Source organism: Dipodomys merriami, unplaced genomic scaffold, assembly GCF_024711535.1.
Source record: "Dipodomys merriami isolate MVZ:Mamm:240054 unplaced genomic scaffold, mDipMer1.0.p SCAF_24, whole genome shotgun sequence".
NCBI classification, from domain to species: domain Eukaryota; kingdom Metazoa; phylum Chordata; class Mammalia; order Rodentia; family Heteromyidae; genus Dipodomys; species Dipodomys merriami.
This window is the reverse complement of record NW_027203826.1, coordinates 10712429-10738799: the sequence shown is the minus strand read 5'-3', so window position 1 is coordinate 10738799 and position 26371 is coordinate 10712429. Positions and strand designations below refer to the sequence as shown.

Sequence of the window (26371 nt, the reverse complement as noted above, 5' to 3'; positions counted from 1 at the left end):
CAGTTAACTAAAAAGTATACTTTTTTCAGTATTCATCTCATTCCAAATGGGCTTTACAATAGCCTAGAACTTAAAAATAAACCCTTCAATAAAGAATTACGATGGAATGTATGTCTTCTAGATTTATAATGCATATTCATTTCAACATATAGGTTTCAGTCTGTCAGTCAAAGATGGCAGGATTCCTTTTTTTTGTTTTAAATATTGACTATAAAAGAATCCAAACTTCAAGTATTGAAACTTAAAACTTCATATTTATGAATAAAGGATTCTTGAGTTTCTTAAAGGGCACCCTACTAATGTTCAACAGGAACTTTAAAATTTCATTTAGATTAAAGTAGTATTTTCAACACTTTGAGTGGAGACAAAGCTTATGGATATTGAAACCCTTCCCTATTTCTGATAGATTCATCTTCACAATTCATCACTCTTTAGTTTTACTAACTTTTGCATGAAAAACAGATTGTTGATATTTGCCTGCATAGTAGTCTTTTAAACTTTCACTAAAAAGCAACACATGAATGATATGTTGGGATAGTCAGGTAACTATGACAAATAAATGCAAAATATTTTCATATTAGAGTAAACTCTGGTAGAATATGTATATATGTGTGTGAGTGTGAGTGTGTGTGTGTACTGCAAATTTTATTTTTATTATCCAGCCATAAAATGAAAGAATTGATCGATTGTCTTTTTCAGATGATTTAAAAGACAAATACAGGGGCTAAGAAAGTGACTTAGTGGTAGAGGGCTTGCCTTGCATGTATAAGGCCCTCAGCATCAAATAAGCAGTAAAAGCAGGAAGTGGCACTGTGGCTCAAGTGGTAGAGTGCTAACCTTGAGCTGAAGAACTGAGGAACAGCTCCCAGGCCCAGAGTTCAGCTTCATGAATAAAGAAAAATATAATAGATGAAAATTATTTTTTAGGCTAAGCCAGGATGAATATGAATGGGACACCCTTTTCACTATGTCTTGTGATTGTATGAAATGGTAGCTATGTTTTAAAGAAATAAATTTTTATTAGAATCAAAGTCAGCAGCTCCAATATAAATTGCTGTGATTAGCTATCAAAGTATTTCTTTTTCTTCAACAAACTTGAGTAAATAAGGCAAACAAAAGTTTCAACTATGTTCACATGATTTTATAATCACAAAACTGACATATTTTACTATCTTTGTCATATTTTACACTCTTTAAGATACATATTTGAAGAAGTCTAAGCTAAAAATGACAGGATTAGAAAACAGTTATTAAGTATTCATTACCATGTCTTCATCACCAAATTTTGATCTCAGATAAGTCTAGAAATATTAAATCCTGTGATTATTATTGGAAATGTAATTCCTGACACATTCAGGCAAGATTTAAAAACTAGAATTTATTGCTGGGTGTCACTGGTTACTTGGGAGTTAAACATCTGTAAAATCAATGCCTTGAGGGCACCCAAGGTTTGAAAGATCTACTCGAATTCATCTTCATAATAAGCAGTAATATTTAAGTCTAGAAATGTGGTTGAGGGGTGGGAAGGTGGCTCAGTGGTACAGTGCTTGCCTGCATGCATGAAGCCTTGTTTTCGATTCCTCAGCACCACATAAACAGAAAAAAGCTGAAAGTGGCGCTGTGGCTCAAGTGGTAGAGCGCTAGCCTTGAGCTGAAGAGCTGAGGGACAGCACCCAGGCCCAGAGTTCAGGCCCCACAACCGACCAAAAAAAAAAAAAAGTGGTTAAATGCCAACCTTTAAAGTTTGAACACTTTCAACTGTATTACTACCCAAAATAAAACTAAAATAAAACAAAAACAAGTACATTGACATCTATTAAAATTCTGCTGATTCTTTTTACAAAGGTGCCTTCCTCAAACCATAAGTGAGTTTTAAATAAATTTACTTTCCTATTTTAGTATCGTACAACCTTGAATTTTGAAAACAATATGGGCTATTTTAATAGTTACAATAATTGGCTGAAATCAGTGGTTTTCTTCAGAAGTGACGAGTTTTCTCAAAATTCTAGGTTGAATAACATTGATACACAAAGAAGCTTACTATTATTACTAGTAATAAAGCTAGTTAAACAAACTAGAATGCATTACCAATACCAATCATTGCAGTGTTAGCCTCCTTGTGAAAATACAGCTTCTGTAATCATCTCTGTAAACAGGATAGGAGGCAATAGTTTCATTGCTAAAGAAGAATTCTTTTGTTTGTTTGTTTGTTTGTTTGTTGTCAGTCATGGGGCCTGAACTCTGGGCCTGGGTGCTGTCCCACAGCTCTTCAGCTCAAGGCTAGCACTCTACTGCTTGAGCCACAGTGCCACTTCTGGCTTTTTCTGCTTATGTGGTGCTGAGGAATTGAACCCAGGGCCTCAAGGATGCAAGGCAAGCACTCCACCACTGAGCTTCCTCCCCAGCCCAAAAGAGGAATTCTTTAATTAGAAATACACAGTGTTTTTCAGGCTCTAAGATGGGAGCTGAGAAAGTATTAGAGAACACTGAATAAAATTTTAAATTATTAATCCTGAAGCATATGTAATCCTAACTAATCAAGAGGCTGAGATAGAGGTTCTTGTCTCAAAGCCAGCTGAAGCAGGGAAGTCCAATAACACTTTTATCTTTAAGCACCTGAAAAGCAGGAAGTGGAGTTGTGGCACAAATAGTATAGCTGATAGACTTGAGCACAAAAGCTCAGGGGTCATTCAGTCCCTGAGTTCAAGCCCCAGGACATGCATACCAAAAAAAAGAAAAGAAAAGAAAAAAGATAAACTTAGGAAGGAAGGAAAGAAGGAAGAAAGAAGGAAAGAAAACCAAGGTACATTGTATTTGTAAACTGCTTTGTTAAGTGACAACTCCTCTGTACAACTACCTAAAGATAATAAGAAAAAAATACAAAAAAATTCTTAATCCTGAATTGGTTTGTTGGTAATCTTTTTCTGTAGTTGTTTCTGATTCAATATGTGTATTTGATGTCAGATGAATTGTGTGCATGAGGATAAATCTAGGGAATATAGCAACGAAAACAGATATTGCTCATGCAATATTTGAAATTCATTGTTATTTGAAGCATACTTAGTTTTAATTAATCTACTAAAGTACATGTAAGCCTTGGCCATTCATTTTATTTTCACACATGTCCAATTGTGATATTGTAAATATAATTCTGTTTTGAAGAAGATTGCTTAATTCCTTACCATAAAGGCCATAATGAATGTATTTTCTGTCTGTCTGTGGTATTAAAGGTAGCTATTAAAGAGGCATGGAAAAACTAGGTTTTGAAAATTTTCAAACTGTGTTTAAAAGTAGTCATAATATTTCTCAGAGTGATGATTTAGATGTTCTTTTCTTTTCTTTTTTCTTTTAAAATAAAATAGTATCTTCCTTGCCATGGGAACATTTCAATGGAATATTCCATTTGATGCAACGATTGAAATTAATGAAACCCAGATTAACTTTCCAGAGTTAATAGTGTAATGGCTATCCTATGAAAAATGACCCTCATACAGGATGAAATTGGCAGGAGAAACTGAGAATATTTATAATCACAAATTCCTCTATTATAAATTTGCAGATTTTAATTTTATTACATGTGAGTTAAAAAGATTCTAAAGTTTATTTAAAAATACTAAATTTTCCTGTAGCACAAGTAATCAGAAGTTATGCTAATCTTTAATAGAAAGTTTGCGGAATCATCCTTGAAAACTGCACATGTGTTTTTTCCTTGTATACTGTCAGGACAGCTTATTTATGTCTCTCTGTAAAGTAACTTCCAATTATGCAACTTATTTTACCTTTCCTATTGGGTCAATCTCTCCTTACATTTTGGTCCCATTGCTGGATTTACAATTTTTGACTTCATTGTATCACTCACTCTTGTTCTTAGCATACATTTTTTGTGTGCCTTTAAATACAAGATAAGGAATGTCTCTGTTGAATTAGTAATATTGTTCCATTTTCTATCTAGTATCATTGTGTTTAAAATAAACAACACACACACACACACACACACACACACACACACACACACACACACACACACACATTTCTAAATCCTTAAAAACCTAAAGCTGAGGACATGGTCCATAAAGTCAAGGTCAGAAATATAGAATATACTTGCATAAATCTGCACTTAGTATGTTGCTGAAGAAAATTGTAGTACCTTGGTTACAGCTGGCTCTCTACAGCTTCATCCATGCCTCCAGGCTAGCTTTTTGGCTGATTGATTGAAGATTGAGTCTCCTGAACTTTACTGCTTAGACTGGGCTTACACTTAAATCCTCTAGGTTTCAATCTCCTGAGTAGATAGGATTACCTAGGAGAGCCTCTGGCACACAGTCTAAGAAAAGTTTTGAAATTAACTGTAGTCCTCAAATTTCTTTAAAAACGATACTACCTGAAAAACAAATGCTAAACAACATTTTTATTTTCATAAAATGTAAAGCTTTCTACTATGAAACACTACCCCGAAAAGGGCAGAAATGGCAATGCCATATTCATCTTAACCTTTATGATAGGGAGATTTTTAAGTTAGGATTTGAAAATAACATTATAGTTGGCTCACTTTTGCAAGCAACATTAAAAACAGGCAATGTGCCACCAAGCAGCAAGGTGCGAGTGAATGGATGAAAATGTAGAAGAGGAAAGGAACATCAGGAGTAAGGACTAGTCGCGTTCAGTAGACCCGTCAGAATTCTTGCTAAAATCAGGGCTAACATCAGGCATTGCCTGGAAGATGGTAGATGGTGAGGAGCACAACCACATGTCTCTGTTCTCTTATCTGAAACATGGCGATTCTCTAAATCGTACCTGGTAGAATACCCTTAGCAGTCTCAAAGTCAGAGATTTTAAGAGAAGAGAGTTCACAGAAGCCTGACTTGCCTCCCATCAAAGAAAATATCTCTGTTAAAGCATTTATCGTATCTACTTAAAAACTAGAGTTTAATCTATTTAAATTTAAATTGGTTCCTAAAAACCTAACTACATTGGCTAAACATCCTTCATTTGACCTTTACTTTTCAGCATCTGACTACTTTCCTTATTATTTGCAATCCATATCTTACAATAACATTTTGTTATGTGATACCCTTCATAGAAATAAGCAATCTTTTTTTTTTTTCTGTATCAACTAACTCAGGTGAGTATTATACTTTCTGCTTTTATGAATTTACTCCCCTAGGAGCTAGGCAGACTTACAGAATTCACTTTCTCTCAAATTTTTCTAATCAGTTCTACCATTAGGAAGCAGCATATAACTTCCTCTTTATTGGTAGGACAAGATTGTATTGACAGGATCAAGCAGGAGATTAGTTCCCCTTTCAGTATGTACTCCTCAGAGAAATACTCACCCTCATTAAGATGGAAAGCACTTAAAGCTGTAATTCAGAGCCACTGTATTGCCTGCTCAGTTAGAATAATCAAGGAGAAGTATTTTCTGGAATGCACGTTTAACAGCTGAATGATTAGAAGGATACCTTCTAAAACAAAAACAAAAGCAAAAAACAACTCAGCTTTAACCTATCCAATATGATTTAAAACAAAAGAGTTCAGTTCTTTTGGGTAGAGGAAGGAAAAGGCTAGAAAGTACAATGATGCATCATCAATGGATAAATGTAAGTGTGATCTGGATCTAGAATAAGCAGCTATAATGAAATATCCTATGAAGGTTTTATAAAAGAAATTCAGTTTCCATATATGTTCCCAGCTATTATTCTATACAAAATAGTATGTTAAGTATTAGGGACCAGAGGGAATTCTAAAATGTAAGTCCTGCCAACAGTTCTCTCTACTCTCTCTGTATGAAAATAAGGTATGTAGAGAATAATAGGATTGTGTTGCAAAATTTTAAAAGGCTTGTGAATGGGAGAACATCTAATATATACTTACTTTAATAATATTCAGCCTACATTTATCAAAAGAATTTAAGGTTGTTATGAACTCATCAGGACAGGTTTCATAACTACATGTTTACTTTATGTTTAAAAAAAGTCTAAAATTTTTGAAAGAATAATTGACGGATACAGAAAAGAAAGCTTAATTTTTATTGTAATTCACAGCTATGCCTGGTGATTGCTTGTGTAGCTAAAAGTCAGAATAATCTTCCAATTTCTACATTTTACTGTTTATTTCAATAGAAGCACAAAGATCAACAGATCACCTTTCCTGGGGAAGTGCAGAAAATTCCAAATATTGCTAAGAAAAGTGGCCTAACTTTGGAAAATATGGGAAGACTTCATATCTTGATAAATTATTAATTTTTAATAAAATAATTTTATTTCTGGTTTATACAAACCTTAACAATAATTGTTTTTAAATGATTAGTGTCCAGATTAAGAGAGAACAATCTTAGGTCACACGAAATTTAAAGTATAGCTTGTAAATAGTATTTCACAAAATAAAGGGATACATATTTAACTGTTTTATATAATTGATTCATGAAAACTTTATTTCAGCTTGTTAGATAATATAAAAATATGAATCTTCAAAAGTGAAACTAAGTTGGTATTTGTATATATTAAAATGATGTATCTCATTGTTGATGTTAGTTAACAATTTACCAATTAGTTCTTCAAATTTAAATGCAATTCTAGAAAGATAAGGGCTGTAAAACTTATTTATTTTCATTTTTATGCTTAAGTCTTTCTTTGCAAATCGTATTATACATGCATTTTAGGTATAGTGATGAATTTCAACTATTAAATTGTTGGAAATATCCTCCATATTTTGTCACTCTCTGGTGTCTTTGACAGCATCAGAAAACTAGCTAACTAAATATTACAATTGTAGCTCAGAAAAATGTTATCAATCGTCCCTTTTCAGAATTTGTATTATGTTTACCATTTTCAGAGAGTAATTCTGTATATGTAGATGTGAGTACATTTTTTCTTTTGTTAGTACTACGTATTGACTTATTATAAGATTGAGTAATCAAATAGGGATACAAGTTGATCCATTGCAACAATGAGATGTACAAAACTCTACGTAGAAAACGAACTTTACAATTTAGGCATGGGTTGGGGTGGGGGTGGGGAGTGTAGTTGTGGAAATGGAAGGGAAGGGATGGTAGGGGAAAAACAAAGCAGGAGGCAACAATGCTTGATAAGAAATGTATTCATTACCTTGCTCCTGTAATTGTAACCCATCTGTACGGTATTTTCACAATAAAAAACTTATTTAAAAAAATTAAATTAAAAAACAAAAATAAACTTGCAATTTTCTCTGAAGAATAGGTAAGAAAATTAAATTGAGCTAATCTTACATATATTTTAAACATAATAAAATATAAAATTGATATATATATATAGTTATCTGAATTTTACAATTATATTTTTCTATTAAAGTTACTAAATGAAGTCATATTTAGTTGACTGAATCTATCAGCTTAACCGCAAATGTTAAATTATACAGTAAGACTTATGGAAAATATGTGAATATTTTATTACTTGTTTATAGTAGCTTGTGATAATAGTCTTCTATTTTAATTTCTTATTTCATGTTTTGTTTCTACATATTATAATTTTATTGTATTAAAAGTGACAATAAAAATTCTAATCAATACCAATTTTATCTATTGGTAGTTATGAGCTCTATCTGACGCTACTATCATAGAATTCTTATTGTACCTCATGTTTACTTCCTTTGAATCATTTTTTTTCCTCCTACGCAAACAAGTAAGGACAGCAAAATATATATCAGGTTGGATGCTTGTTAAACTGTAAGATCAGGTAAATGTTTGGATTTGAATTATCTAAAAGGATCACTAGTTTCAATTTTGTTATGAAAATAACATAAATAGCAAAGTATATTATTACTTCTATTTTTCTCCCTTACGGTGTTTTGGGAGCATTAATGTAACATCATCCCTAGTACATGACCTTCCAAAGTGAAAGATAGTACCCTATTCCACATAGGGGTCTGTATTAGATTTCCTTGAATCAACAATAAAAAACAGAGTAGCATACTGTTTTGAGATTTATGTTTCATTGTTGATTAATAACAGTGACTTTCATATATAAATTTTATTTTTAAAAACTAGGATAATAGAACACAAAAGAAAAAATATTAGTGTTTTATAATCATACACATGATAATGGTAACTCCTTATCATTTTGCCTGAGGCTAATAATGCATATTGTCCATCTGTTTCCTATGCTTAACATTAAAAAATATATTTAGATGGTTTTGCTACTACTTGATCAGGTAGATTTTGTTTGTACTTTGGACATAGAAGTTCTTTTAAAAACATTATTTTCTCATTTGAAATTTCGAAATTCAGCTTTGCTCACATGCAAATTGTTCTGTACAATTTTCTTCTTAATATTGTTTTTCTAAATCTTGATATTCATATAAATTATACTTTAGTAATTATATTTTAATCATTCACCCATTCACTCAATATTTCCTAAGAAACTTTATCATGGACTTTAATAACAGTTACATACTCATTGATACATGAACAATTAACTTCTTCATTCTAAAGTTTATATTGTTGTCTGGGATAAAGATGTGGAGCTAAATGTTCTACAACAGGAGAAGTCAGGGGAACAGAAACTATAACCAACTAGCTTCAGAAGATTTTAGGAAGCTATATTGATAAAGTATCACTTTGAGGATTCACAGAAAAGTCAGGGGTAGTGAGATGAACAGGTGTAAGTAGAAATGGTAGTTCAGGCAGAGTAGGAACTGCATAAGCAAAGAGAGGGAGAAATAAATTGAGACACATTTTATGAGTAAAATTTTAACTGAAGGATGCTGGATGTCTGGTTGGTGATGGTGAAGATGTAGCCCAGGGAAGATTTGAGTGAAGAGTTAATATTTTGTGTTTGTGAGTGTATGTGTATATATGTGGGCTTAAATTCAGGACGTAAGTGGTATTTCTGGTTTTCTTTGCTCAAGGCTAGTACTCTACCACTTGAGCCGAAACTACACTTGTTGGTGGTTGGTGGTTACCAAGAAATAAGAATTTCACAAACTTTCTTGCTCTGTCTGGCCTCAAATAACAATCCTCACATCTCAGTATCCTGAGTAGCTCATGTAGTAGGCATGAGCCACTGATATGTAGCTAAGGGGAGATGCTTCTATACATTATTGTGAAAACTTTGAATGATGTTATCTAGAAGGCAAAATCAAAGCCATGCACAGGAGTATTGGGAACACAAGCTTTGAAATTTTATTTGCAGTCTTGTTCAGAGCAACAACGGTAGTGTTGAGGAAATAAAGGACCTGTCAAGTGAATAGGATGAAGGAAAATGATTTGTTTTATTCCTATGGGGAAGGACACAGGGAAGATTGGGAGTGATAGGGTACATGCGATAAGGACTTGAGTACAGGTAATTATTTACTTAGATAAGGCAACTAGGAAGATAAATGTTAGGAGAATGTTGTGTTTTCTTAACAGAGATACAGGATTCTAATATGATGGAAATAGGTAGTGTGTACTACCTTAAATAATGACTCCATATAGTAAATTCCTAAAAACAGAGCAATATTTTCAGTCATACTGCTGGTTCATTGAAACCTGAAAATTCTCATAATATTCTTTGTACACCATAATATGCAAGTTGGTAAATGACCAATAAGACTCACTCTTTTATTCTGATTTTTTTATGAATTCTACAAAATTGGACTTAAAATGATGAATATACTAAAAAATATTGAAACTATTTAAACTATACTTTTAAGCCATATACACAAAGTTATATTCAATTTACATTTCAGGACCAGTATTTGCTCACATATAATGATAATATAATTACAAAATACATACAAATATTATATATATTATATAACTTAATATAAACTAGAAATGTTGAGTACAATATTTGATTTCATTTTATAGGAATTATAATTATTATAATTTAATAGCATATATATTTTATTTTTGTGACTTTTAAAATAAAAGTAGTAATTATGGTATTAAGGACTAAATATAAATGTTTAAAACTTGATTTTTACTAACTTCACTATTAATGAACAGTAATGTAATAACTAAGGAATTATTGTGTAGAGAAGTATACAGCTTCTTCAGTAAAAATATAGAGAACAAGGATAGGACATTGTACAAATAAATTTGCCTATTTAAAAATATATGAGGGTGTAGAGAAAATAAGAGAGAAAAACAGATGCATGTTTACTATAATATTTTTTAAACTTTTCCATGGGTTTAAATTTTTTAATGAAATATTTGATATAATTATTTCATGAAAGTATTTCTAGCATAACAATCAAGGTGTACATATAAAATCAGAAACTGAACTAGTGGCAAACTTCTGTAATCCTAGCTATTCAGAAGCCTGTGAACAGAGAATTACAGTTCAAAGCTAGGAAAGCTCATGAACAATACATAGTCTCTGAGTTTGAGCTCTGGATCAGAACAACAACAACAACAACAAAAACAAAGGCAGAAATTGTAGGGCTTTTGTTTTTTTGTTTTGTTTTGTTTTGTTTTGAAGTTGGTAGTAGGGCTCAAATTCAGAGTCCAGGCACTGTCCCTGAGCAATTTTGCTTAAAGCTGCTTCTCTAGCTCTTTGAGCCACAGGGCCACTTGTGGTTTTCTGGTGGTTAATTGGATATAAGAATCTCACAGACTTGCCTGATCCTTGCTGGCTTTGAACCATGATCCTCAATTTGCAGTCTCCTGCATAGCCAGGATTACAGGAGTGAAGCACCAATACCAGGCAGAAATTTGTAGTTTCGTGATGTTTATTGTTTAACAAGCAGTAATCATTCAAAAATTCAAAAATTAGACATTGTTCTCTAAAAGATGATATGATTCACTAACCTATATTATATGAGGTATTGCTCAATTAGGCCTAATATTTTTTATATTGTTGTACTTTTAGCAAGATTAGAAATTCGCTTTCAGTAGTATATGAATCATTATGAAAATTTCAAAGTTTTATAAATTTAAATTTAAATATGACTATCAGTATTTTAAGCTTACAGATGGTGCACTACTATTTAAGCTATGGTGCCACTTTTAACATAACAATATTTTAGATAATTTTATGACTGGTCACTTTGAAATAAATAAAAGCTATCTATTAAGGAAAAGTAATTATTATATACTAGAATATTGTATACATCACACAGTCTGATGTATACAATATACATTTGAAATGTTTCCTTTATATGTTTTTATATGTTTATATATATTCTTTGTAAGTTTTCATAGACTTTTTCAATATCATTCGATTTTTTTCAAATCAAATTGTATTGAGAAGCAATCATTATACTATTATTTTTTTAAATACTAATAGTTTTATTTGTCCTAAAAATATACTTTTAAATACTGAAATATTTAGACATTTTTATTTTTATTTTATTGATTTTGATTTCAGGAAAATGAAAATTCTAGCAATAATACTTTTTAAATAAAATATTATAGAATAAACATAATTTCTCTCACTTTTTATAATGCTTTATTTTATTCAATATTTATTATTCTTATTTTGTTTTTAAAAATGTGTCTTTCCATATCCCAAATGGTATTGTATATTGCTATCATTTTGTTACTTGTCCAATTATTCACTTATTCACTGATAGTGAATTTAAAATAATTTTCTCTACAGAATAAATGAAAAGTTAATGACTTTACCAATTAATTTTCATTTTTATATCATATTTTTGATTTTTCATCTTTGTAAAACATTAGTACTTTACATGCTTTGATCAACAAATATTCTAGTATCTTGTTGGCTACAAATATCTAATATTTTGTCACTGGCAAGTTTATTAGAAAACCATCTTTTATAGAAGAGTTGATATGGCTATTAACTCATCCAAACAAAGAAACTAATTATGGTCATTCAGTGATAATTTAAAAATTGCTATTTATATTAAGATGATTCACACATGCAATTATCTAATTTTGTTCCCACAAGGAAATTAAGCCCAATTGTTAGTTAATTTTAAGTCTAATGGGCACTAATTGTGAGGAAAACTGGAAGACAGAGTTTTTGCTTATGAAATCTGTCCTCTATTTTGTAACTCAAAATTTTTTCTCAAAAACTATTTCAGGAGAACTTAAAATGCTACATTGTGTCTTTAAATCCTAGTTACACAGGAGGGAGGGTGAATCATAGAAGATTGTGATTTCAAGTCGGCCTGGGCAGTAAAGTCTGGGGGAGGCTCTGTCTCCCCTTAAACAGAACAATGACAATTGGAGATGTGGCTCAAGTGACTCTGAGTTAAAGCCCAATGTACAGCACAAAACAAGCCAACAAAAATCTTGTGATTTGAACTGGTCAAAATAAGTTTATATTTGACCATGATTGATAGTCCTATATGTTAAATTAAAAAATAAACTGTACCCAAGTATTAGAAGTAGAAAAAAATACATGAATTAAACTTATTAGTAATACATTTGTTTATATTGCTTTTAGGCTGTTCTATATACATAATTGTATAAAATGATTCTATTTCCCATATATTAAAGTTGCAAATATATGTACATATATATACATATCTATGAATATGTACATATGAATATATGTATGTATATATAATCATGTTGTAACCAGAAATATATAAAATAAAATTTACTTTAACAATGAGAAAATATGAATCTTCCTCAGAACAACTGATGAAAACAGAATAAATATGCTTCTAGCTAATTACCTCTTCAAAAATTAAAATGTCTTAGAATAGGATCTTAAACATCATCTATATTGATGGTGTTTTATTTTTTCAATAGTACATACTCCAAAGTCATGTGTTTCAGCACAAATATTTGAGTGAAATATTATTGTGTACAATTACATAATCTAATATCCACATGAAGTATAATTTAAAACATTTACTGCCTCTGCTTAACATGTGCTAGGCACTTGTCTAGGTGTTTGTAAATAACAACACATACTGTACAGTTAGCAGCCTCTTGATGTGATACTCTGACAGCTGAGACAATTAAGGCACAAAAAAATTAATGCCTCTGTTAGAGGTCATACATCTGGTAGAGGATCTATGGTTTCAACTCAGGAAGTCAGGTTCTGGGGCCTATTCTCTTAGATGGTACACATTAAGCTTATTTGTAATAGAAGCTTATCGTGATTATTAGAATATTATTATTATTATTTTAACCGAAGTTGTTAAAAAGAAAGTTGTATACAGGTATTATGGTTATGATTTACTTTTAACTTAAAATTATTTCCTTTAAGACTAGATATTTAATATTTATCTAATAGATAGTGGGTAAATAATTTATTTTTCCTTATTTGTGAAGAAAGAACTTAAGAACATATATGTTTTTATTGTAAGAGTAATAACATGTTGCTACTTTCATTGTAATTGATTAGCAGAATAAAAAATGTAAGTGCTTCACAAAGAAAAGTAATACTTAATGATTATAGTATATATCTAATGTTATAACATGTAATTTTTAATATTTTATTATGATTATAATGATCAATAAGTAGTACCTATTGATTAGAGGATGTATCTGTGATAGATGATATATCCATTTATCTGTTATGAATACATCCTCTAATCAATAAGTACTACTTATTGTACTTATAGGTAATGTTATTACATAGGAATTTTATTATGAATAAAAATGCAACACAAAAATTGTAGGATTTTAAGGGATTGTTTGGATATAAGTAAAACAGTATGCAGGCTGGGATATAGCTTAGTGACAAAGTGCTTGCTTATCTAGCACTGGGTTCAATCCCCAGTTCCAAAAAGAAATGGCAAATAAAGAAAAGGAAACAAATACTGTATAGAAACATATTTAATATTCTTGTAAGAGTTACAAATTCCATGGGTTGATGCATTTAACAATGTAGCATTCACATAGCTAAGTGAAATGCAGAATCTTGCAATATCTATTTCTAAATATTTCTCTCTTCTTACAATAAATCACTCAAAATTACTATCAAATATAAAGATTTCTTATGCTGCTTACAAAACATAGTACTTGTAAGTCATGAAAGTGGAGTACTGTGTGTGACTGAGGCAATTCCTGTTGTACAGACGGTCTTCTCTCATTTTGTAGAATCAGATGATTAGCCCCCATTGTCTCTCTATTTTGAGGTAGTACTCTGTATTGTATAGTTGAAAATTATATAAAAATCTAATAGCTTACAATTAAATTAAAAATTAAATTAAAAGCAAAACATAAGTAGAAATGTTAACTAAGCTATTAGTATTTGTATCTCATCACCAAAGAAATATAATATGTAATACAAAAAATTTTACTTAATGCTGTGAGTCTTATTGTTATAAGAAAATGATTATTAAAATTCTCACATCAAAATCTTCCACACTAGTCAGAATCTATGTACTCTATAGTTGTATTTTATGAATAATATTATTAAAATAATGAGGATTTTTTGAATAATATTACTAAAATAATGAGTATGGAAATTAACAATGAATTCATAAGCTTCTGAATCATTTTATTAGCATATTGAGATCAATATGCTTATTGATCTCAAGCCACATGGGATTGCATCCTGGGATTATATGTCTATGACTTAACTCTTCCATGGCTACCATAGAGTGCATACATTTTCAGTTACTGAATCAATTGGACTCCTTAGTTTATGTATGCATATGAATTGGGCAAGTCTAATTATTTTTATCTCATGAACAAGACACAACATAAATTTACAAAATTGTTAAGGCTCAAGAAAAAATAATGTACTGTTTAAATATACAGGATAGCAATTTATTCTTAATATTGTGGGGACACATTTACTCTTCATCTACCGGGCCATACTCTATTTTCATGCAACTTCATCTGCTCTCCTAAACACATCTACATACCAATCACCCCATCTATCTATCTATGCATGTTTCATCCATCAACATATATTCCTGAACACACATGAACATACAAATATTTTATATGAATGTTTCTTAGACTCATAAATATATGTGAAATGTAACTTCATCATGGAAAAAATACATGGTTACCTACTGCAGGTCTCCAGTTGAAATATGAAATAGAGAGTTAAGTATTCCTAGTATTAAAATGTCATAATTTTTTCAAGATGCCATTTTCACACTATTTAATTAAAAATATTTAAACAAAAATTGAATGTTGTACCTTTGGCTGGTTATTCTCTAGGCTCCAAGAATCCCTTAGACGACATTGTTTTGTCATATTGTTATGGCGTAATTACTTATTTGTCATTACTTGGATACAAAATATGAAAGACTACTTGGATACAGAATATGAATGATGTATAGTGCTGATGAACATTATTGTTTTGGTTCTTGTTCACTTTTGCAATCATCTAATTTAAATCAATTACAATAGATTAATTTAGCTACCTCAGTACCCTAAATACTAGCCATGGCTCTTTCAGGGGCTAATGAATTGCCTGTGTGTTTTGTCTAGGTGTTGAAGGAAAGCTAAGAGAATGAAGGCTCTACGTCCGCAGTGGAAGCATGATATGGCGGAGCAGAGCTGGTGTTGAATTGTTCTCTCTGATGGCTCTATGGGAGTGGATAGCACTGAGTCTTCATTGCTGGGTTTTAGCGGTTGCTGCTGTTTCGGACCAGCATGCCACAAGCCCTTTCGATTGGCTCCTCTCTGATAAGGGACCTTTTCATCGCTCACAGGAATACACTGATTTTGTCGACCGAAGCCGGCAGGGATTTAGCACACGTTACAAGATATACAGGTATGAAGCCAAGGGAGAGCAATCACAAATATACTGAAGGTTGTGTTTAAATGAAGTCTTTCTAAGGAAAATCTTCAGAAGGGTTTTGATTATAAACTACGCACGATGGTAATGTTTCCTACCGATTTAAAAAAGACTATGTCTTATAAGAATGACGTATTTGAAGAAAAAAAATACATGATGGTGACCACTTATATATCACTCTCATATACTATACTACCTTTAAGTTAATACAAGTATCTAAAGCTAAGTTTCACATTAAGAGTAGTCAATAATTTTAACTGAAAATTTCTCAAATTGCTTTTCCTCTCTCACTTATACCAACTGATGCTACTTTTTTCACTAAATGGTCTTCCTTCCTTCCTTCCTTCCTTTCCTCCTTCCTTCCTTCCTTCCTTCCTTCCTTCCTTCCCTCCTTCCTTCCTTCCTTCCTCTCTTCCTCCCTTCCTCCCTTCCTTTCCCAACTCGGCCTCCAACTCTCTCTGTCTCTTTCTCTCTGTCTCTCTCTGTCTCTCTCTGTCTCTGTCTCTGTCTCTGTCTCTCTCTCTCTCTCTCTCTCTCTCTCTCTCTCTCTCTCTCTCTCTGTCTCTCTCTCTTTCCTCCTCCTCCTCCTCCTCCTCCTCCTCCTCCTCCTCCTCCTCCTCCTCCTCCTCCTCCTCCTCATTTTTCTTCCTTGCTCTTCTTTCAACCTCTCTTTCTCTCTCCCTCCCTCTTTTTCTCTCTCCTCTTTTTTTGTGGTGTTGCTTGTTCTTGAACTCAGGGTCCGATCACTGTCCCTTAGCTATTGTGCTCGAGGACTGGCGTACTACTAGTTGAGGCATAGATCCACTTCCTGCTTTTTGGTGGTTAATTGGCGATAAGAGTATCATCTTTTTTTTGATATTGTTGTTCGAGGTGACTTCAAACTATGATTTTCAGATATCAGACCCTTGAGAATAAAACCCACTTTATCTTTTCTTAACTGACAAGTAATTTTTTTTTTATTCAGAAACTGGAAGAGACAACAATGGATGAATTAAAGTAATAGGAGATGAATAGGACATGGTTGTACAAGTGAAAGAAAAGGAGAGGATCAAGATATATGAATTTAAATTTTGTTTCTCCCTCATATTTAAAATCTTAATAAGACACACACAATTCATATATTGTTTAACAGTCTGTTCGCTTTCTCAAAGCACATTAAATTTATTCATTTAAGGGGAGTATGAAAGTGGTTACCCAAATGAGCTAGATAGTATTGATCTGTGCCATAAATAATGCTTAAGGTAAAGTTGTTGCCTTAGATTATTTCTTAGTGTTAGATGTTTTCAATTTCTACATAGATTGGAAAAAGCAAATTTTATTTTGAAATTGTACATATGTGTGTGGGGGGGGTGTCTTTATTGTCATTGTTATGTGTTGTATTTTATGTTTTGTGTGCACCAGAGGGCACTCTGTTTCTGGTCTGTATGTACTATTTCCTAAAGCATTATGAGAAAATTATAAATCTTGTGAGTAATCTATACTTACAAGAGGGACTGAGTGCTCTAAGCAAATTCCACCAGTCACCAAATAAGTATTGATGTACCTTTTTTTAAAAGATAAAAATCTCTTTAGTCTACATAGGCAAAGCTCACACATGTCTAAAAAGGGGGAAAATTCTAATAATTAAATGAAATGATATATATTGAAGTTTTTCCCCCAAAATTCAGCAGAAACAATCCATGTTAGGGCTTCCTGGTTCATACATTTTTATGTTATTGAGTCAGTTTTAATTTATGAATTGAATGAAGCCATTTGAATTTAAGATTGTCCAAATGTCTAGTATTTTAGCATTCTGCACGAAGATTTTCTTAAGTTTGTCAAACTGGTACTAAAAATATGATTCCATAACATTCTGCTTTTTTAGCTAAGGTCTAAAGTGTTGTCTTATGTGTGGGATTGTTGTGGTTTGGCTGCTAGGGCTGTCATCTAAGAGTTGCAAACATGGTGTGACATTGTTTTTCATGCTGAAGAAAATGCATATGTGAATCACAGTGATGAAAAGTAATTTTTTAAAAGAAAGTAAAAGTCCCCCTCACCCTCATCCAGGCCTGAAGTCAAGGCCTTGTACTCTTACTCATATTACTTTGTTCACAGCTAGCATTCTAATACTTGATCCAGACATCTACTGGTATATGAGTAAGAATTTGGTAAATTTATCTGCCTGGGCTGGCTTAGAACTGCCATGATCTGATCTCAGCCTTTTTAGTAGCTAGGATTACAGGTATTAATTACTGTTGATTGGAAAATAGGAATGTTTGGTGATTGTACAGTTTTCAATCATTATGGGACACATTCCAGAAGAACTTTATTAACCCTGAGCTCCTTATCCTTCCTATATCTTTACCTTTATAGCTTGAAAAAGTATGTTGGTATATGAAAAATATTTATGAGACTTATAGTGGTTTTGTGATAATTAATAGTTGCTATACCATGTATAATATAATCTTTTAATTAGAATTCCTTTAGAATTTGTAAACTTTATTTGTCCAATTAATATTTTTTCATAATTCCAGAGAATGTTATTTACCTATCAATGCAATATAAAGGATCCAAGGTTTTATATCTTGGAAATACACCTTATATTTGAGAAGCTAGAGAGTGTCAACTCCAGGAATTACATTACCTTTCTGGAATTTGTTTTCATATTTGTCTTTCATTGAGCATCAAAATTAATTATTACAGACTTTTTCTCACCAAACCCGAATAGAAATCTATGAGTATTTAAGAAACAAATGGGAAATTAATATTTTCTTATATTTATATACTTGGTTTATTATTTTAAAAGACTATATAACATACTAAAGTGACCAGTCTCGTTCTAGTATGGCTTAATATTACTATCATAAATTCTGTACAATATTACATGGTCATACTTCCTGAAAAACAATAGTTATACATGCAAAGCATGTTGAAATAATTCAGCCAAATCTCTTTCACTTGTCTTTCTATATTTCATCTTCTTTTCCTGTAATGTATTTTCCTTTCCATCACAAATATATAATAGAACAACAATAACCATCAAAGATTACTAGGATTATAAGCAGAAATAAGATTACAATTATTGTTCATCTCTTTCCTAAAGATCTGCTTTTGTAAACTAAAAAGTTTTTGTGCTTTTAAATTGGTGTTTGTATAATGGATGTTCATGTTTTCCTCTTAGAAACACATGATGTCAAGATTAGAGTATTGCTAAATCGCTGAATAACAGGATTTAAAATGTGAATGTTCTTGCTTCTTTTGCTATTTGCTCACATATCACTTTTGTTCAGATCATGGGCTTCATTATCTATATATGGTATTGGGAACTCTCAATAAATAAATGTTTTTTTTTCAGTGACTTAAACTATGATTGCTTTTTGTTTGCTTTTGGTTTTTAGTTTTCTTTTTTCTTTCTTAATTTTATTCTAAAGGTGATGTGCAGAGGCGTTACAGTTATATAAGTCAGGTAATGAGTACATTTCTTTTTGTAACAGTGTTACCCTCCCTCATTTTCTCCCATTTTTTCCCCTCACAGTCCCCTCCCCTGCAAGTTGTACAGTTCCTTTCCAACATTGTGTATAGTGAGTTATCACTGTTGTTTTTCTCCTCTTAAGATATATTTTTATTGTAAAGATACTGTACAGAAGGGTTACAGTTACATGAGTATATAAAATGAAATTCTATGCCTCTACCGGAAAGAATGATGCCACCCCATTTGTTAGGAAATGGAAAGACTTGGAAAAAATTATATTGAGTGAAGTAAGCCAGGCCCAAAGAAACATAGGTCCCATGATTTCACTTATTTGCAATAATTAGTATAAGTCTAGAATAAACAGAAAAGTTCAAAAGCTATGTACATTGACCATATAAGATAATGCTAAGCAAAATGAACCCCAAGATAGGGACACAAAAGGTTTTATCTTTGTTGCTCTTGTTTTTATTGTACTTATAATGTACTATGTGAGTTTTAGTTTCTTTTGTATGTTCTTCCCCATAGTATAACACCTGTTGTCATTGCATTTGATTCTGGTGCCCTGAATTTTATATATACATTTTTCTAATTTGGGGAGGGGAAGGGAAATAACAAAATTCTGAAATAAGGATACAGATGGACCGATTGCAACAATGAGATGTAGAAGACACTATGTTGAAAATGAACTTTACAACTTTGGTGCAGGAGAGGGAGGAGTTGGGGATGTAGGGAGGAAAGGGATGGTAGGGGAAAAACAAAGGAGGGGGTAACAATGTTCAATAAGAAATGGACTCATTATCTTACTCATGATTCAGTTGTTGAACCACTGAAATAAACACTAAATTTAGAGCCCCTCAGGTTTATCACCACAGAAGAAACATTTCACATAATTAATCTTCAGATGCGGTGGCACAAAATTAAAAAAAACAAACAAATTAAACAAACAAACAAAACAAACAAATAAAATAACAAATAAAAAAAATTTTATTTTGTTAATTTCTATAATTTTGACAAATTACATGTGCAAGTACATACTAAAATAGAGCATGATTTTCTTATAATATTTCAAAATAATTACCATTATTTCACATTAGTTCATTGTGCTCTCTAATACAGGGGAGCTGTTCGAACAAAGCTTCAAATTTAAATAAGAATAGAAAACATTTGAGATTAACATTACATGCTATTGGTTTGTGTACACATTTTGAATGAAACATATTTTTTTTATTGTGAAAATACCGTACAGAGGGGTTACAATTACATGGGCAAGGTAATGAGTACATTTCTTATCAAGCATTGTTGCCTCCTCCTTTGTTTCCCCTTCCCATCCCTTCCAATCGCTTCCCCCGTCCCTCCCCCCCCATCTCCTCTGGTCAAAGTTGTAAAGTTCGTTTTTCAACATTACGACTTGTACATCTCATTGTTGCAGTGTGTCCACCTGTACCCCTATTTAAACGATTTGTTTTTTCCCTTTCCCTCCATAAATTATACCAACATCAAATACAGTGAAAGCAAGGTTTGTACTGTGGGGGAGGGACATACAAAGCAACAAAAAAAATCATCTTATAAATATGTTAGAAACAATTGCAAGAAAGAAAAACCATTTGAGTCCTTATCTCGGGTTTCATTTCACCTAACACCAACTTATCTGATCTTTTCTGCTTGTCTCAAACATATACTAGTTATTGCAAATATGGGAAACCATGGGACCTATATTTCTTTGGGCCTGGCTTACTTCACTTAATATAATTTTTCCAAGTCTTTGCATTTCCTAACAAAAGACCATACTAAGCTACCAGCCTATGTTTATTGCAGCATTATTTACCATAGCTAAGATATGGAACCAACCCAGATGCCCCTCAGTAGATGAATGGATCAAGAAAATGCATGAAACATATTTTAAAAATGACTTGTAAAGGGCAAGATGAAAGCCTAGAAAATATGCAAAAATACAAGACCACCTTATAAATGACAGGACTGTATGTAGTCAATATGTGGAAAAGGGTCCTCTTTTGAACAAATTAATCATTTGTATAATAATCTTATGATGAAACAGAGGAAAGATTCCTTCCTCATACTATGTATTAGTTTCTATTCTGTAATTAATAGGAATTTACAAAGGGACAAAAATATTATTTCTAGATGGAAGTGAAGCTAGCTCTTTTCTTTATATTGGGGTACTGGAGGATTTCTTGAAACAGAAGGTTTTAAGCATTAAGAATTATTTCTGAGTAATTCAGAAATACTAATATTAAGTAACATTAGCTTGCATATTGCTAAGAGTAACAGACTGATTCAATCTTTAAGGCAGAATATGAAGTCCAGAACAATATTCTGCATATGCACAAATTCTGATATATTTATTTGAGGATTAGAAAATAACCATATTATGTTGTTTAAATTAGCATATCTAATGTAAATTATATAAATGTTCCCTGCTATAACAAGTAACATAAACAGATTCTTCTGATTTTTCTTATGTTTTTCTTTTTTATGGTATTAAAAATTAAATACAATGCCTTACATGTACAAAACATATGAGCCACATCATAGCACATTTTGTTGTCGTTGTTGTTGTTGCTTTCTTGTCTTTGATATAGGATCTTTCTAAATTTGCCCATGAGATATTCTCATGATATTTCTTTTCTAGCCTCCTGTCCACAGTTTTCTGTACATTCAACTTGAACTATTGTTACTGAAACAATAAACATACCTTGCTCAAATGATAAAAAGGGCTAATTGTCATTAGCGACATACAATGCTGTTAAATAATTAATAAACACAATATAATATAATAATATATAATATATCTCCTAAGACACTGATAAAACAATTTTCTCCTGTTGTTAGTGGCTCCTGCCTTTCATTGTAGTTTCTGTGGAGACTGAGACAAAAGGATCATAGTCAGAAGCCAGCCTGTCAGGAAAGGCTGTGAGACTCTTATATGAAATTAAGCACCTCCAAACTGGAATTGGAGTTGTGGTTCAAAGTGGTAGAGCACTAACCTTGAACAAAAATAACCTCAAGGAAATCACCTAGGTCTTATGTTCAAGCATTGGAGCTCAACCTCTCCCAACACACACACAAACACACACACACACACACACACACACACACACCAGACCCCCCCACACACACACACACCAGACCATAATTTTCTTCTGAAATGAAACATATTTGTTTTCATTTTGTGTTTGCCCTGGGGTTTGAACTCAGAGCCAAATCTTTGGTCCTTGTGGGTTTTAGCTCCAGGCTAGCTCTAGGCTAGCATGCTACCACTAGAGCCACAGCTCCATTTCTGCCTTTTTGGAGGTTAATTGGAGTTAAGAATCGCAAAGACTCTCTTGCTCAGGCTGACTTTCAACCTTGAGACTCAGATTTCAACCTCTGAATAGCTAGGATTATAGGTGTCAGCCACCAGTACTCAGCAATATCCATGTCCTTTATAGATTAAATAAACAAGGGAAGGGTAGGGGTGACAAGTGATTATTTAAGTATGAAATTTGTGCATTGCACTAAATTTTCTACAATAAATAGGCAATACATTTCATCAAGTATCCACCGTCTATTTATATGGATTGGTTTTATTCTAATCCATGCAAAAAATTCAACACATTTAATAAAATCAATATATTTCTACATTTTGGAATATTCAAAACCTTATCACATAGCTTTAATTATTGTGTATTCAGAATATAGATTACTTATACAACTATGCATACAATTGTTTTCCCATCATCTCCTAAAATATTTTTTTAAACCAGTTATACCACAGTAAGTTTCTGGTGTCACTCAAACATAAATGTCATGAAGGCAGCCACATGTCCATTTTTTCTGGAGTTTAAAATATTTTATTTTACACATTTAGTTTATTTCTGCCTTTTTTCCCTACTTTATATTTCTAGAGCCTTACTCTTTACCATTTCTGATATTTTACATTGAAGATTTGACATTGAAGTTGTTGAGACCCTATAAATAATTAATTGAGTCTCCTAATACCATTCACAGTGCAGGAAAAATTGTATGTATTCTAGGTAGTAATCTTATAGATGATAAACTTAAGGCTATTTAAAAATAATAAACATTTTAAACACAATTAACCAGCAGAAAACTAGAAGTGGTGCTATGGCTCAAAGTAGTAGAGCAGTAGACTTTAGCTAAGAGAGAACAAGGCCCAGACCCTGAGGTTAAGCCCCACAACACACACACACACACACACACAAGTGGTAAAATTGATGTATTTTTGGTCAATACTGTTGGGGGCTGTCTGATCTTAATTGTTTTTTTTTTCCAAAAAATTCAAAGTTTAAAACTAGTGGAAAAATGAACACTTCTTTGTGAATTTCCTTGGCTTTTTAATTTTTTTAATTATTTATTTTTGGTGTGCTTGTGTGTGTGTGTGTGTGTGTGTGTGTGTGTGTGTGTGTGTGTGTGTGTGTGTGTGTCAGTGCTTCAATAGCAGCTGAGAAAATAAATTTGGATTATTGTTCTCATTGTACATAGATAGAAGAAGATCTGGAAAATAGCTTCAATATCTCTATTTTACCTTTATTTAAAATAATTAAAGAAATATTACTATCTAACTCCAATATTAAAAACTCCAGGTATTAAAAGTAGTCTTAAAATCAAGGTTAGTATATTGCTTCATTCATTTAATGAAAACATTTGGGTAACAATAGAAGACTTCATGGTTTCATTTAAATTTCATTTTCCAAAATAAAAAGTAGAGTTTATACTTAGCATTTTCAGCTTATGGTAGATTTTATTTTTCTGCTGCTTACAAATAGACCACTCTTTTATAGCAGTAGAAGCTTTCTGATTCTTAGCTTAATTAATTTTCTCATAAGAAAAATAAAGGACTCAGTAACAATCCTTGTTTACTGAAAGCACTATTCACAGTATTTAAGTTATAGAATCAGACTAGGTGACCTTCAACTGATGAAAGGACACAAAGTATAAGCACAATTAAATATTTTCATAAAAAGAATAAAATTGTGCGTTTTTTCAAGAAAAATTAAGTTGTATTGGGAATCTTCCTATTAACAAAGATGCATCTAGAAAGAAAACTAATGAAAGTTTTCTTCCATTTGTAAAATTTACAGCATACTTATATGTGTATGTGTATATGCATTTATGTTAGACATATTGCATCCGTTTATTTGTGGGACTTTTTGGTGGATGTTGGTGAAGGGAGGGAGAGAAAGGCTGACTATGAACAGTATGGAAGCAAATCATGTCTATGTATGAAGATAATGAAATCCACTGAACTTTAATTGAAAAGATGTACAAGGAAAAAAAACAGCAGAAAGAGTAAGGTAATCTGATAAAATATAATATATGCTGACAAGCTTCCTGAGCATGTCAGAAAATTATGTGAGATTCATTTGGCCTAGAGAAATGTCTTACATCAAGCAAATTGTAGTATTTATGCTTCAAACGTTCCTCTAGTACTGACCTGAATATAAAATATAGACATGCAGTGAATGTTGACAATATATAGATGCTCAGTGACTTGTAGAATTAAAAAAATTCATAGGCTATGTATATTTTAAAAAAATCCCTATATTTAAGTATCCCAATAATTAAATATAATATGAAACATGTACTACTTACTATATCAAGAAGCTTAGAAAAATGTCAATAACTTTTTTGCTTAAATGTAAAAGCTAATAATAAAAACAATTTTGAAAAGAAGAAAATAAACATGTTAGAAAAATTAGCAAGAAAGAACAACCATTTGAGTCCTTATCTTGGGGTTTATTTCACTTAACATCAACTTATCTGACGGTTTATGTTTGTCTCAGACATAGACTGACTAGTTATTGCAAATATAGGAAACCATGGGAACTATGTTTCTTTGGGCCTGGCTTACTTCACTTAATACAATTTTTTTCCAAGACGTTCCAATTCCTAACAAATAGGGCAATATCATTCTTTCTGATGGAGGCATAGAATTCCATTGTGTATATATACCACATTTTCTTGATGCATTCATCTACTGAGGGCATCTGTGTTGGTTCCATATCTTAGCTATGTAAAAAAAAAAAAATGCTGCAATAAACATAGTTGTGCTGATACCTTTAGTATGATTTTGTTTGTGTTCATTCGGGTAAATGCCCAAAAGTGGGATTGCTGCGTCATAGGAGAGCTCTTTGTGGAGTCTTTCGAGGAATCTCCATACTATTTTCCAAAGTGGTTGAACAAGTTTACACTCCCACCAACAATACAGTAAGGTTCCCATCTGTCCACATTGCTCCAGCATCTGTTGTTATTAAGAGTTCTTGATTATAGCCATTTTAACTTGGGTGAGGTGTTATCTCAATGTAGTTTTGATTTGCATATCTTTTCTGGTTAGTCTTTAGACCACTTATTAATTGGGCAGTTGTTTTTTTGAGGATTTGTTGTTGGGAGATTTAATTTTTTGAGTTCCTTGTTTTCACTGTGTTTGGTGTTGGTATAATTTGGGGAGGGAAAGGGAAAAAACAAATTGTTTAAATAAGGATACCGGTGGACCCATTGCAACAATGAGATATACAAGACGTTATGAGATGTACAAGACGTTAGGTCAAAAAACGAACTTTACAACTTTGGTGGTGGGGGCGGGGGGCGGGGAGATGGGAAGGGATGGTAAGGGGAAACGAGGAAGCAGCAATGCTTGATAAGAAATGTACTCATTATCTTGCTCATGTAATTGTAACCCCTCTGTATGGTATTTTCACAAAAAAAGCTAAACAAAAAATTTCTTTTTTAATACATATACATTATGTAAAAATGTAGTACATACGGGTTGCAGTTACATGAGTAGGGTAATGAATGCATTTTGTAGCGAGCATTGTTACCTCCTCCTTTGTTTTCCCCCTACCATCATTTCCCTCCCCACTTCCCCAACTCCTCCCACCCCCTCTTCCCTGACATTGTAAAGTTCGTTTTCAACATAGTGTCCTGTACATCTCGTCATCACAATGGGTCAGCCTGCATCCCTCTTTAAGTGTTACCCAATATCCCTTCCCCTCCCCAAATTATAAAATATATATACAAGATGAGAACACCATCAAATCCAGTGAAAACAGGGGTTATAGCGTGGGGGAATAGCATACAAAAGAAACAAAAGAATCACATAGTGCATTGTATGTACATTAATGTGTCCCTGTCTTGGTGTACATTTTTCTTAACATTATCTCATGTGGTCATATGTATATAGCCTTTGATATATATATATGTATATATATATATATATATAATATATATATATATGCACACAATGGAATTCTATGCCTCTGTC

The 26371-nt window shown here is 32.2% G+C and overlaps 1 protein-coding gene across 7 annotated transcripts in view; it reads left to right on the top strand.

The window, feature by feature from the left end:
- Brinp3 (BMP/retinoic acid inducible neural specific 3) overlaps window positions 1-26371 on the top strand; it is a 407230-nt gene that overhangs the window by 10029 nt on the left and 370830 nt on the right. For all 7 annotated transcript variants that reach the window (XM_070034061.1, XM_070034060.1, XM_070034063.1 and 4 more), the window contains one exon: window positions 15329-15614. In XM_070034061.1, the coding sequence (XP_069890162.1) occupies window positions 15379-15614 (236 nt within the window). In that variant the 5' untranslated portion in view covers window positions 15329-15378. The remainder of the gene's footprint in view (window positions 1-15328; window positions 15615-26371) is intronic.